The sequence below is a fragment of the Bipolaris oryzae genome (genome assembly GCF_000523455.1).
Source record: "Bipolaris oryzae ATCC 44560 unplaced genomic scaffold scaffold_225, whole genome shotgun sequence".
Classification (NCBI taxonomy): Eukaryota; Fungi; Ascomycota; class Dothideomycetes; order Pleosporales; family Pleosporaceae; genus Bipolaris; species Bipolaris oryzae.
The window spans coordinates 24,129-36,281 of NW_006911501.1; the positions used below are offsets into that span (position 1 = coordinate 24,129).

Here is a 12,153-nt window from a genome sequence, read left to right on the forward strand (position 1 = left end):
CAGCCACTGCAGTGCATGTCCTAGTCGAGCACCCAACTAGGGCGAACCACTATCCATGGTGCTAAGAACCCTGGTGGGCAACTCAGATATACCGCGGGGGATATACTGTACATACTTGTGCAGATGCTAGATATGCAGTGATTTGCATGGGCCCCGAGAGATGCAGTTGCACGAGCAAGCAAGCGAAGAGGGGCATTATCAGAACCCCGAGTTGGGCTAGTGACGCGATACAAAGGAGGCGACCAAGCAAACATGCAAGTGGGGAAGGGACATATGAATATATATATATAGATGTATATTTGCGCCGTTTTGCCAGTACCAAACTTGCCACTTGGTAGCGTGGGCCTTGGATAGTTGGCTGTGCTTGTTGGGCTGGTGAAGATGGGGGATCTGGCGAGGCGAGGAGGATAGGTGACAATGGATCGTACCGAGCAGGGCTCGGAGAGAATACGGGCTCGGACAGTCGGAGATTTGCAAGTGCGGTGGACAGAGCGACGGGTCGGAGCAAAGGTTGTGGGAAAATGGGCCTTTTCCCCACGGGTCCATGTTGATAGTAGTATGTAGTGTAGGATGTTGGGTTGGCATGTACTGTGTACACTATCCAGTAGTGGCCCCAGTCCAAGTTCGGACGGAGTTAAGCACGTATGGGCCGGAGGGGACAGCGGCCAGCCGACAGCCGACAGCCGACAAGAACCCCCCCCCCCCCCCTCCCCCCGTCGACGGGCCAAGAGCAAGTAGGAAAAGGCCGTCAGAGGCGGTGCAGTGTCAAATAGCCGCCTGCTGCCACGACCGGTCTGGCTGTACTTACACAGCAAGTATTGTAGTGGCCGATTTGCAGCTGGGGCTTGCCACAATCACCATGGCCTCGAGGCTACGGCAGGGCATAACGGTCGCGGGTGATTGGCGGGCGGAGGGTGCAGCGCGTGGGCTCTGGAAGTGCATAGTACGTGGCTTTACTTTGCGCCTAGTGCTGACGGGCAGCACTGATCGACGGGCTCTGTAAAGGTTCCCCTTGTGTGCCATGTTGCCCTGCTGAGCTTCCACCTACCAGAGCCCAGCCGTCCGGGGAATATGCTCGTCCATGACCGCTGCTCATCACGGCCTGCGCTGCCATGCCATGCCATGCCATGCCTTGCCTTGCCTCATGGCACGGCGGGGTATCGCGGCTCCTTTGGCCTCGCATCTATCTACTAGTCTGGACATGGCGGTGCTGCATCTTGTGTACTTCGATACTACATGTGTACTAGACAATGCGTCTGTGCCATGATTGCGAAGCCGCAGTAAGCAACACATTCGCTGGCTGGGAATCCTGGGGTTGAACAGCTGCGGCATCAGCATTGCTCCTGCTGCCCTCATCAGCCATGGGCGCAGCCGCAGGCCGAGGCAAGCGACCGCACAGTACTGTGTACAGCACAGCACAGCACAGCACGGCGCAGCGCAGCGTAGCGCAGTACATACAGCACAGCGCCCGCTGTTGTCTACAGTAGGCTAGGTGTACATACATACATACATACATACATAGTTGGCTGGGCAAATGGGCCATGGCCAGCCCAGCATGCAGGCGTCGCACGCAGCCGACGCCGTGGTGATAGGGCAGAGCGGCGAAGAAGAAGCTACTACCATAAAATAAGCAGCCATAGGAGCCGTCGCTTCGAAACCGTTTGCTGGGGTGGCAGATGCATGTGGGCTGCCGATGGCTAACACTAAGTAGTGGGAGTGGGTGCAGCAGGGCGGCCTGTAAAGCAGCGGGAGTGAGCACCTCTAAGCTCAATCCCTACCGCTGCTGCGCTCGAGTATAATAAGAGGCACATGTTCAGCCCTCTGGCGTCAGTCCTTGCTGCTGCTCTCGGCCCAATCACTTTAGGGCGTATGCTTGCCCATCACGACGACTCTTGCCTCCCTCCCATCCCATTCCAACCACACCATGGACTACAACTATTACGCCGCGCCCCAGCAGCCATACTCACACCTCGTCGGCGTTGGGCCTCACCCATTCCCTCACTCGGCCCTTGAGCGGGACACAACACACAGCACCGTGAGTTTGTTTTGTTTTTTTTCCCTTTTCCAGTGGTGTGATGAGGGTTGTCGAGTCGGCCCTGCTTGCGTACACACTTACCATGACTAATCGGGCGTGTACAGGAACCTCTTGACGCCGTCCTGTTCCCCTCTGCCTACGATGCCACTGGTTTCGCCAACGGCCTGCCGACCCCGCAACAGGAGTCCCCAGAACACGCAACAGCAAACACTCCCATGGCTGCAGGTAGCGTGGACTCGGGCATTGGCGCCGAATTCGATGATGGCCGGATAAGCCGGACGAGGAGCAGCAGTGAAGAAAAGGACAACCTGACGCCTGCTCAGAGCAGGCGCAAGGCTCAGAACCGCGCTGCGTAAGCTCCATCCGCCCTCACTCACCTGTCCCGCAATACACTGACCCTTCTGCCCGTATACAGTCAGCGTGCCTTTCGTGAGCGCAAGGAGCGCCATGTCAAGGAGCTCGAGACCAAGCTCTCCGCCCTCGAGTCCAGCACCCACTCGCTGCAGTCGGACAACGAGCGCCTCAAGGCTGCCCTGCAGCGCGCCCGCACCGAGAACGAGATCCTGCGTGCCACCAGCGGCCACTCGCCTTCGTCCCCGCCACAGCCAGTAACTGCAAGCTATCCCTCGCCCGGCGCCCACCTCCTCCTCGAAGACCATGAAAAGGACGAAGAATACAATGTTCAGCCCCTGCCCAACGGCTCCGTTATCAACGCCGCTGGCAAGGAACACTCGCGTCAGGGTCCAAGGGGCAAAGAGGTCCCCGCCGCAAAGGCCTGGGATCTTATCCAGTCACATACTCTCATCAAGCAGGGCCTCGTGGACGTGGCCGATGTCTGTGAGCGGCTCAAAGGCTCCGCCAAGTGCGATGGCCACGGTCCCGTCTTTGAAGAGAGCGCCATTTGGCAGGCCATTGACGAGTCACGGCGCTGTGGAGGTGATGAATTGATATGATCCTCAGCCAGGCACGCTGAACCCCTTCGTTTCTCTTAATACCCCCTTTCCCTTTCCTTTTATCTTTTTCCATGGTTTCTGGTGTTTTGGCGTCCGGCACATGACTGGCTGGTGGGTTATCTACTAAGCTGGCCCACAAAATCGGACACTTTCGTATCGCGGGGAGGCACATTTCGGGCGGTTTGTTAATGCTACGACACAGAATAGCGATAGGCTTGGTTCCTCGAGATTCTGCATACACTTACCACAATCAAACAAGTACGCATTTCTGATCGGTATATCAGTCTCACGCATCCTTCTTCTAGCTTGCAAACACGTGTTGCAATCTGACTGCAATTGTGGCTTCTGTTCGCTCAGAGGATGCAGCACGAGACGTCTGAGCAGCTGAAAGTTTATCCACTACATAGTTTGTACAAGGAACCGGAATCACAAAAACCCGAGCAACGCCAACAAGGATCGGAACAGGGACCAGGCGCTCGACTGGGGGGTCCGATCACGAATTCGTGGTTCTGCAACGGGAATAAAGCTTCCTAAGACATTGGTTGATTATCACCGTATTAGGACTTCTGGGCATGAGTACTACATGGATTCTTCGTTTCGGGGACCATCCGGCAGCACACAGCAACACTCTAATCATCTGTCATCGCCCACCTCTATCCATAAACGGCAATAGGAAGTGATCCAACTTTATGTCCTAGTCCAAGGCCTGCCGCATCAAAGCAAAAAAAAAAACCCCCCCAATGACTGTGTAATACTGACATGGTATGCTGCTTTGTGCTAACACGGCGAGCGGGCCGACTTTACTGTATGTAGCGAATCGCGTACGGAAAAGAGGAAGGAAGTGCTGCTGGTGACAGCCAGCCAATTGAATAACAGGAACCATGCAGCACAGCGTTGGGGGACAGTCTCGATAGCACCGTGACTAGGAACGCACATGCTACTTGCAAATCTTCATGTTGCAGAAACCAAACCCTATAAGAAAACTTCTCTCTTTGTCTTCCACCTCAAACCTTCCCCCAGCGTATATGTACAGAGCAAAGAAACACCGTAATACATACATGCAATAACTCCACACAGCCCTCTTCCTTTGCCCCCTCTTCTGCTGAAAGTAAAAAAGAAAGTCACCCCACTTCCACACATTCACACTTTTCCCAACCGAATCAGAGCATACTCAGCCCTTCTCTATGTGTGTGTGTGTATGTGCATAATGCAAGCCACATCTCGCTCTTCTTGGCCTTCGCCCCCAAAGCAAGCCAAGTCCAACCCGTCAGCAAGTGCACACGCACACCTGGCGACATGTCAGCACTGCACGCCGCCAGTGTAAACGGTGACATAAGCCCCCTCTGGGCGAGACCTCGGATGACTAGACGGTTGTAATCTATGTTGCTTTGGGCTTGGTTGGTTGGTTGGCTGGTTGGCATGCGGGGAAGCGAAGGAGGGGTGGTGTGGTTAGCTGTAGGGGAGGAAAGGGAGGGGGGGCCTTGTCCCGGGGTCCAGGTCGACTGGAGGCTGGTTGGCTGGGTGGAGAGTGCGGTGGTACCGATGCTGCGGCTAGAAGGTAGCTTTGCACGTTTGTCGGTTGCATGCACTTGTGTCGGTTGCAGGAAGGGGGGAGGGGTGTGAGATGGGGGTGGGGAAAGGGCTGGACTGGGCTGGGCTGTTTTTCTTCTCTCTACAAGGCAGACATATTCGAACTCTTTTTCTCTTTGGTTGATGGGTGGGAAATTCACATGGTTTGTGTAAAGTTGTGAGGGTCCGGATATTTCTCACTGTTGCTGCGGACTCTTACTTTCCCAATTGAACAGGGTAGTGCTCGTTACACAAAGAAGACGTCTACAATCCCGTTGCTGTGCATTGATCTAACCTCCCCATTTTGTGTATTTGTACATATGTACTCCTGCCACTTCTTGTGCAGAAACCAGCTTTTTTCGAACCCGTCTTCTTCCTAGCCATTGGCTAGGTTTCTAATTCTGCGGTCCAAGCCTGCATATCTCGCAACATGCCTCTTCATCTAGAGCTCCTTGCCATCGCAACACTCCCACATACGTGTTATGTGCGGGAACTCCATCTATAGCAGCCCATGGCTGGCCTGGAAGAATGATTGTGATTATCGCCCTCCTCAATCCCAATCGCTATCGTCGTCCTCGGCCACGGTCTTGCCTTGCCGTATCTTATTCGAGCTTTCCTCTCCCTCCTCCTTCTTCCGCTGCAAACGCGAGTCACCAAGTTTGACAGCCCCAACATCCACCAACACCTTTTCCAGATCTAACACAGCAATCACACAATGTCAGCACTCTATCTCTCTCGTAATACAACCTCTTCAAAAAGAAGAAAGAGGAACTGTTTTACTCACCTTGCACAGTTGTCCTTGGCCCAGCCAATTGCATAAGCGTAACAATCTGCCTCTTGATATCGCCATCCTTGTAAATCAACACCGTTGGTGTATTCTTGTCCGGATATCCTTCTATACACAAGTCGGCTCTCATTTGGCAGAACTTGACGTCACCAAAGCGCTTCGCTAGCTCCCGCCAATGCTCAATCATGATTCTGCTTTCGGTATTCGTTCCCGTAGAGCTGGTCAGCAGCACGAGCACATATGCATCTTTGCTTGCCTCGGTTACGTCGCGTGAGTAGTCGGGTTTTTGCAGGTGGTACACCTGGTTGTAGACGGATGCAGTGTTGATGCTCGAGAGCTCCGCCATGCGCTTCTGGCGGTATGAGTCGAGGAAGTCATCGTCTTCGAGGTCTTCGAGTTCGTCGAGTTCGTCGAGGTCTTTGCCTTCGAGTCGGTTCTCGTGGGCTAGTTGTCGCGCTTGTTCCAGGGCTTCTTGGATCATGGGTGTTGGCGAGGGCGGCTTCTCGGGTATCACGCCGTGTTTGCGCAGGATATCGTTCCTAGCACATGCACATTAGAAGCCTGCGCCTGCTGTTTGGCCGTAATTGCGTGCTGAACTCGCTCACCATTCCGTGTCGGCGTTGGGGTCGTCCACCGCGACATTTACGGGCATATCTGGCATCTGCATGGCTGCGGACTGAAGGAGCAAGCTGTCAGGTTTTTCCTTGATTGAATTTCCTGAGCGGAACGCAGGTATCGTCAAATATGGTCTTGTATTGTAGAATCCTGCTGCCTGTAAACTGTCAAATCTTTCGAGCAATGCGAAGCTCGCAGTGAACCCTGTCGATTTGCCCCGCCCCCACTTCATGCCCGCGGCGCCAACTCGATTATCGAAACCAGATCAACTTTCCCGTGGCACTATACACATCCAAAGTGATTGTTCTTATATTGCCTGTTGAAAATCGACTACCGGTGGCGTAAACTGCTTTTTATATAGTCTCTAAGATCCTTGATCAAGTTTTTCGAATTTTCAATTGCGAATACATTCAACCCAACTTCCTTGATTAGTACATATAAACCATCAGAAATTGGGTTTCAGAGCACTAAGATCATACCCCATTTGACTGTTTATCCATTTTGATGGAATTTGCTTATCAGCACACCTCAGGGACCCCATCTTGGTAACCAAGATTAGAGAACGGGAACACGTGATTTTCTCGCTACTCTCACCCCTTCGAAGACACGACAACAACGAATATCTCAGTTCTTGGTATAAACACATCATATAGCACGTAGGAATTGGTTGGAGACGTCCTGCAACCTGCCAGTACCCCAAACGCAGCGTCCACTGCTACTAAAGCGTCATAGCAATATTATGCCTCAAAGGTGACATAGCCTATCATACTTCACAAGCGCATCACTACTCAAGTAGCTTCACATCTCAAAAACACACAGGTGACGCAAGTATAATGCAAGGTTTGCCGCTCTTACATATTCTCTACCGATTCTATAATACCTACTTCCTTTATGAATGCAATAGCGAGGTGAACAATATGTCCATGAAATATACAGACAATGTGGCTACGCTTGCATGCATAAGTACGATAGTAGTAACTTGCAACACACTAATCCATACTATCAGCAAAGGATAGCAGTTTGGTTGATCGTGTCAAGAGCAATAAAAAATCCATTCATGCTCACATTCTCCTTGCTTTGAATGCTGCCATCAGCCTTTCATCTTAGAATCACTAAGGTCCTATCTTAGTGAGAGCCATTCTTGTCACTTGCAAAACGAGGGATTTCTTCTACAATGCTCAGTGTATGAGTATCAAGACACCACTTCATTGTACACAGATTAAATCCAACACTAACTAGTTCCTTAGCAAGATCCCCCGCAGTCCACACATGAATTCGGTTTATGACAGTAGCATGTGGCCCAAAAAACACGATTATGACAACTGGGAGCTTCGTTGTTACACCCGCCGGTCGTGCAATCAACGCAGGTAGCGTGCTTATCGAGTATGTTGCATGACATTCTCTTGTGTAAGGGACCAGCCATTGCGGTGCTAGCAAGTAATGCAACGACTGCAAGTTGGAGGCGCATGACTATTGTCTGGGCTTTGCTTAGCCAAATCCCAATTTCAGCCATTCAAATTCTTACTGATACGTGAATTGGAATTTCGTAACGGTGATAGGTCGTTTCACTGCTCCCTTATCAGCGGGTGTTATATATAGTTCCATGTTAGTGGATAGCAGTATCTCTACTGAAGTAGTTGAACCATAGTAGAAGAAAGATATATCTCTTCACATAAATGAAGATCGTGTAGCTCTAGCTGGGGCAGTCCGGGCATGCATTTATACTAACCTGGGGCCTTGAAAGTGCAAAGCGTCAATGATAGACAATATATAATTGAGAATGTGACGATACAGGTAGTGATGATTGACATGTGCAATCGCAATTTGTATAAAAGATTGGAGCCGTTTTGAGGAATAAAGGGCCTTCTTCGGCTTTCATTTAACACATAATAATAAATAGTTTCTCAAAAAGTGACCTATTAGTAAAGTTTATTTCTTATAGTATAATTAAACTGAACTGAACTGAACTGTATCACAGCGCAAGTTGAGGAGCGAGAGCGCGCTCTAGTTGTGCAGTTAGCGCTTGCAGGATTGTCTACTGCTAGAAAGCTACCCCCGTATTATTGTGCTAACAAGGACTCAAAAGGTACAAACAATTAGTGTTCTGCTAATCGTTTTGTAAAGGACACTATGTATGATCAGCGCCTGACATCTGCCCTGCCTGCCTGGGCGCCCATGACGATGCCTCATTTTTTACTTTCCACCGCCTAATTGTGATAAGCCGTCTTAGATGACCATTCCAGAAATTGGCCTATACCGGCTAATAAGTAGTCATCATGCGCTCTCGATGCGTTGGGAAAATAGGAAATCATGTGCTTCACGGCTATATATAAGTAATGTGCCCGTGCACGCCTGGTACAACTTGTGCGTCCTCACACACCATTTTTGACGTATTAAGTATATGTAAGCTGTAAATCCAAGTGAAGATAAGGTCCCGAATTTAGAATTGCAAGGACCAGAAGGGAAATATATGGTCGTTCCAATTGCTGCTGTGGCAAAATTTCAATAAAAGTGGCCAATACCCCCACGGGTCTATCACTCTTATACTATATGATTGTGAGATGGCAAAGTCGTTACGTTCTCAGTCACGTATGCAAGCGAGTTTTGTGGGTTGTGCATATAGTAGCTATGGTCAAGCGATAAGTCAGCTGGCCACAGCAACTGGGGCTTTACTATTTACCGTACGGGATACAGACCTTCATCTGACCAGCAATCGCAGAAAATTCTCCAAATGATTCAGGTTAAGGCGGATGAGGGAGCTTCAGACAAGCGGCCAGACCTAGGAACGTAGTTGGCAAGAGCGATACCAATCCGACTTTGTATTACAAACATCGGCAAGCTCTTCTTCTTAATCTTGATAGATTGATTGAGATATTTAATGTATTTTTTTTTCGGTTCGGCATTGGCGACTGCGAAATAAACCAACTCAAATCCCGAAGCTGTAGTCCATCTGAACCTTGAGTAACTCACCAAAGGGTTCGTCTTAATTCACTCCAACTCGTATATTTTGTGCCCATCTGCAAAACATTGTCACAAACAACAGGTCTGGTTGCATTTTCGAGAACCTAATCATCAAGTTCTTGTACTTTTGTATTGCATACTAGATAAGGAAAACAATGGCTTTTTCACGAGACTTCGAAGCCTTCAATGTCGCCCTTGGCAAGATGATCGCTGATTATACGTTCATACGCGGCGGTGCCACCTCCATAAAGCACCTTTCGCATAGCCAGGCGGCGCCTCTCAGGGGAATTAGCAGCAATGCGCGTTGTGGCACCCTCATGATTAAAGTAGCCTGGGGTGCAAGGGAGCACGACTGAATACCATAGGGCACGCTTCTCAACCTCATCTGTCCAAGAGTCCTCGGCTTGTTTGCTAGGCTGAATAACAAGCTTTGTTGGGTCAGATACACGACTAATGGCAGTTTTTAGGACATTAGCAATGTGTGTAGCCTCAATATCAAAGACAATGGTAAGGTTAGGTGAGCCAGGACCACCGCCAAGGCCAGGCCAGATTAGGTTAGGGAACCCATTTGTAGCGATACCGTGAAGGGTGCCAAAGTCAGGCGAATTATACTTATCCTTGAGGCGGCGACCGTTGCGACCAACGACGGGGATGCCAAAGAACTCAGCGGGGGCAGTAGTGTCGCCAGTAGCCAGTAGGAAGCCCGTAGCGAAGATAAGCACGTCGAGTTCATGCTCGACGCCGTTGACAACGAGACCGCGCTCGGTGCAGCGCTCGATGCCGTGGCCGTCGGTATCGACGAGGGTGACGTTGGGCTTATTGAAGGTGGGCAGGTAGTTATCCTGGAAGGTTGGGCGCTTGCACCACATGGGATACCACGGCTGCAGGCGCTCGGCGGCAGCCTTGTTTTGGCTCACTGTGTCGCGGATGGCTGCGCGGGCCTGGTGAGTTAGCGGGTCGTCGATTTCTTTGAGCTTTTGCAAGTGCTCCTGCACCTTGTCAGGAGAGACGATGCGCGGGCCGCCAATGAAGCCGGCAAAGCCACGGGCTGTCTTGGTCCAACCATCGGCAACGAGATCGGGGTAGTCGGGCGGGGGGTCTTCACCGGCGAAGAAGGCGTCGAAGTTGAGGCTGCGGGCGCGCTGCCAGCCAGGCCCAGTCGCAACGTCACGAGACCATTTGTCAATATCAGTCTGCTGCTGGTGACGGGGGCCACAGTACGAGGGCGTTCGCTGAAAGACGAGGAGCTGGTCGGCCCAGCGCGCAACCTCAGGTACCACCTGAACCGCTGTTGAGCCCGTACCCATGACGCCCACACGTTTGCCCTTTAGGCCTGACAGCGTGGCGTCCGCCGGCGAGCCACCGGTGACGCTGTAGTCCCAGCGCGCCGTGTGGAAGACGGGAATCTTGGCCTGCAGCTTTTCAAAGCCCTCCAGCTTGGGCATGCGCGGCGCCGTGAAGAGGGTACTGGACGGCACGAGGAACTGTGTCAGTATCGTAAACACCTCGCCCGCCCCGGCGCCACGCTCCCGTTGCATGCGCACCACCCACCGCCGTCGCTCCTCGTCCCACGTCGCATTTAGCACCCGTGTCGAGAATTGTCCGCGCAGTCCAAAGTGCCTGGCCACTCGCTCGCAGTGCTGGCGGATCTCCTCGCCCGACGGATACTTGCGCGTAGGCACGTAGCCCGTCTCCTCCAGGAAAGGCATATAGATGTAACTCTCGATATCACACTGTAGCCCAGGATACCGGTTCCAGTACCACGTACCGCCAAAGCCGCCTGCCACGTCCACCAGGCATATGCCCTTGGCTGAGAAGCCCGCCTCGACCAGCCGTCCTGCCGTGATCAGCCCAGCGTGACCTGCTCCGATCATGAGGAACTGTATATCATCGCCATCCTTGAGCGGTCCCCTTTCCAGTCCAGGTTCCACCCATGGATCGTCAGAGAGCGGTTTGTCTTGTTCGCTGGGTAGGCGGCTGTACTGTTGCATGCCATCCTCCCGCAGTCGCTTGTCTCGCTCTTGCGCATATCGCGCTTCCAGCTCCTTTTGCTCAACTATAGCCATTGTTTTTTTGCCTCGTGTCTGTCCGTCTTTGCAAGATAGATGAGGAATCAGATTGAAATGCCTCGGCGAGGGTGAAACGACGTGCTTCCCCCAATGTCTGGCTTTGACTGACCAAACCGAGCCCTTTTATCGCCCTAATGCACTGCCCCAGTTTCTTCCAACTATTCTGCCCCATCCTTGGTCTGCTCGGGTGGATCAAGCATAAAGTCGAGAGTGGCGGGGCCATCATGTCGGACCCCGACGTCTACCAAAATCCACCGTGCACGTGCGTCTACTAAAATGGGAGCCGCAGATCGGCTTGTGCGTTAGGTATCCGGCATGCTCACCTAACGTACTGTAACGTTGCAAAGTACTACTGCAATTTTAATGCCAGTCAAGCTGCTGCAGGGCCGCCCGTTATCTGCTGGGTTAAGACTTGAAGGCATGGTGGCGGAGCCTTGCCCAACCATGTAGACTACTAATATGACCAAGGGCTTGATCCGCGTACCATGACCTTACAGCCTATCTCTAACTGGCCACTGGACATCATCCAAACTATATATATCGTGCACGTTTATAGTAGGGGCCACTTTTTGATTTTACATGGCGTCATGGCCTTGTGAGTCGCATCAATGGGACTCGATTCGCTTGAGACACGTATGAACAACTTGGCAATCACCACCGTGCTTCAATATCATCTTCCCGTAACACGAGACTAATCATGTGTTCATTGAGCACAGCAGAGAGGTATCAGGCCCCAAATAGTTTCTTTCTTGTCTGGAAAATCATCTTCTTCGTGTAGTGTATTCACCTGGGAAAGAAATTAAGTCCTCACAATGAGTGCAAAATCTGAATAACTCAGACTAGGATTCATCATCGGTAGTAACGTGTGCAACCGCCCAGTATCTAGCTCTAGCCTAGCTGTTGTCCTGAAAAAAATGAACAAGAATGACAAATACTTCTTCAGTTTGCACCTAATTCTACCTGCTTTTGTAATGTTTTTCCAATTGCATCCGTATGGGCGCAGTCAATAGTAAAAGAGTCAAGTGTGAGCCATTTACTCAATGTAAGTTTAATAACTTAATTTATATATTATCTTATTTTCTAGCTACTATTATTAGAATAGTACTATTAAATAATCTAGCAAATTTCTATATAAACTAAGGATTATAAATTAGTTTTAAGATA

The 12,153-nt window shown here is 51.2% G+C and overlaps 4 protein-coding genes across 4 annotated transcripts; 2 read left to right on the plus strand and 2 right to left on the minus strand.

Moving 5' to 3' along the window:
- Nucleotides 1-417: 417 nt before the first annotated feature.
- On the plus strand, nt 418-1,446 carry COCMIDRAFT_30380 (uncharacterized protein; the record flags this gene model as incomplete). The annotated part of the gene is made up of 4 exons (XM_007694565.1): nt 418-556; nt 606-943; nt 1,248-1,280; nt 1,360-1,446. The coding sequence occupies 4 exons, from the start codon at nt 418-420 to the stop codon at nt 1,444-1,446; spliced, it is 597 nt and encodes a 198-aa protein (XP_007692755.1).
- A 478-nt stretch (nt 1,447-1,924) lies between these two features.
- On the plus strand, nt 1,925-2,988 carry COCMIDRAFT_108054 (uncharacterized protein; the record flags this gene model as incomplete). The annotated part of the gene is made up of 3 exons (XM_007694566.1): nt 1,925-2,035; nt 2,140-2,387; nt 2,451-2,988. 3 exons carry the CDS (start codon nt 1,925-1,927, stop codon nt 2,986-2,988), a joined length of 897 nt encoding a protein of 298 aa, XP_007692756.1.
- A 2,119-nt stretch (nt 2,989-5,107) lies between these two features.
- On the minus strand, nt 5,108-6,011 carry COCMIDRAFT_108037 (uncharacterized protein; the record flags this gene model as incomplete). The annotated part of the gene is made up of 3 exons (XM_007694567.1): nt 5,108-5,253; nt 5,342-5,883; nt 5,950-6,011. The coding sequence occupies 3 exons, from the start codon at nt 6,009-6,011 to the stop codon at nt 5,108-5,110; spliced, it is 750 nt and encodes a 249-aa protein (XP_007692757.1).
- Nucleotides 6,012-9,084: 3,073 nt separating this feature from the next.
- On the minus strand, nt 9,085-10,986 carry COCMIDRAFT_108025 (uncharacterized protein; the record flags this gene model as incomplete). Its single annotated transcript, XM_007694568.1, has 1 exon — nt 9,085-10,986. The coding sequence occupies one exon, from the start codon at nt 10,984-10,986 to the stop codon at nt 9,085-9,087; it is 1,902 nt and encodes a 633-aa protein (XP_007692758.1).
- Between the last annotated feature and the right edge of the window lie 1,167 nt (nt 10,987-12,153).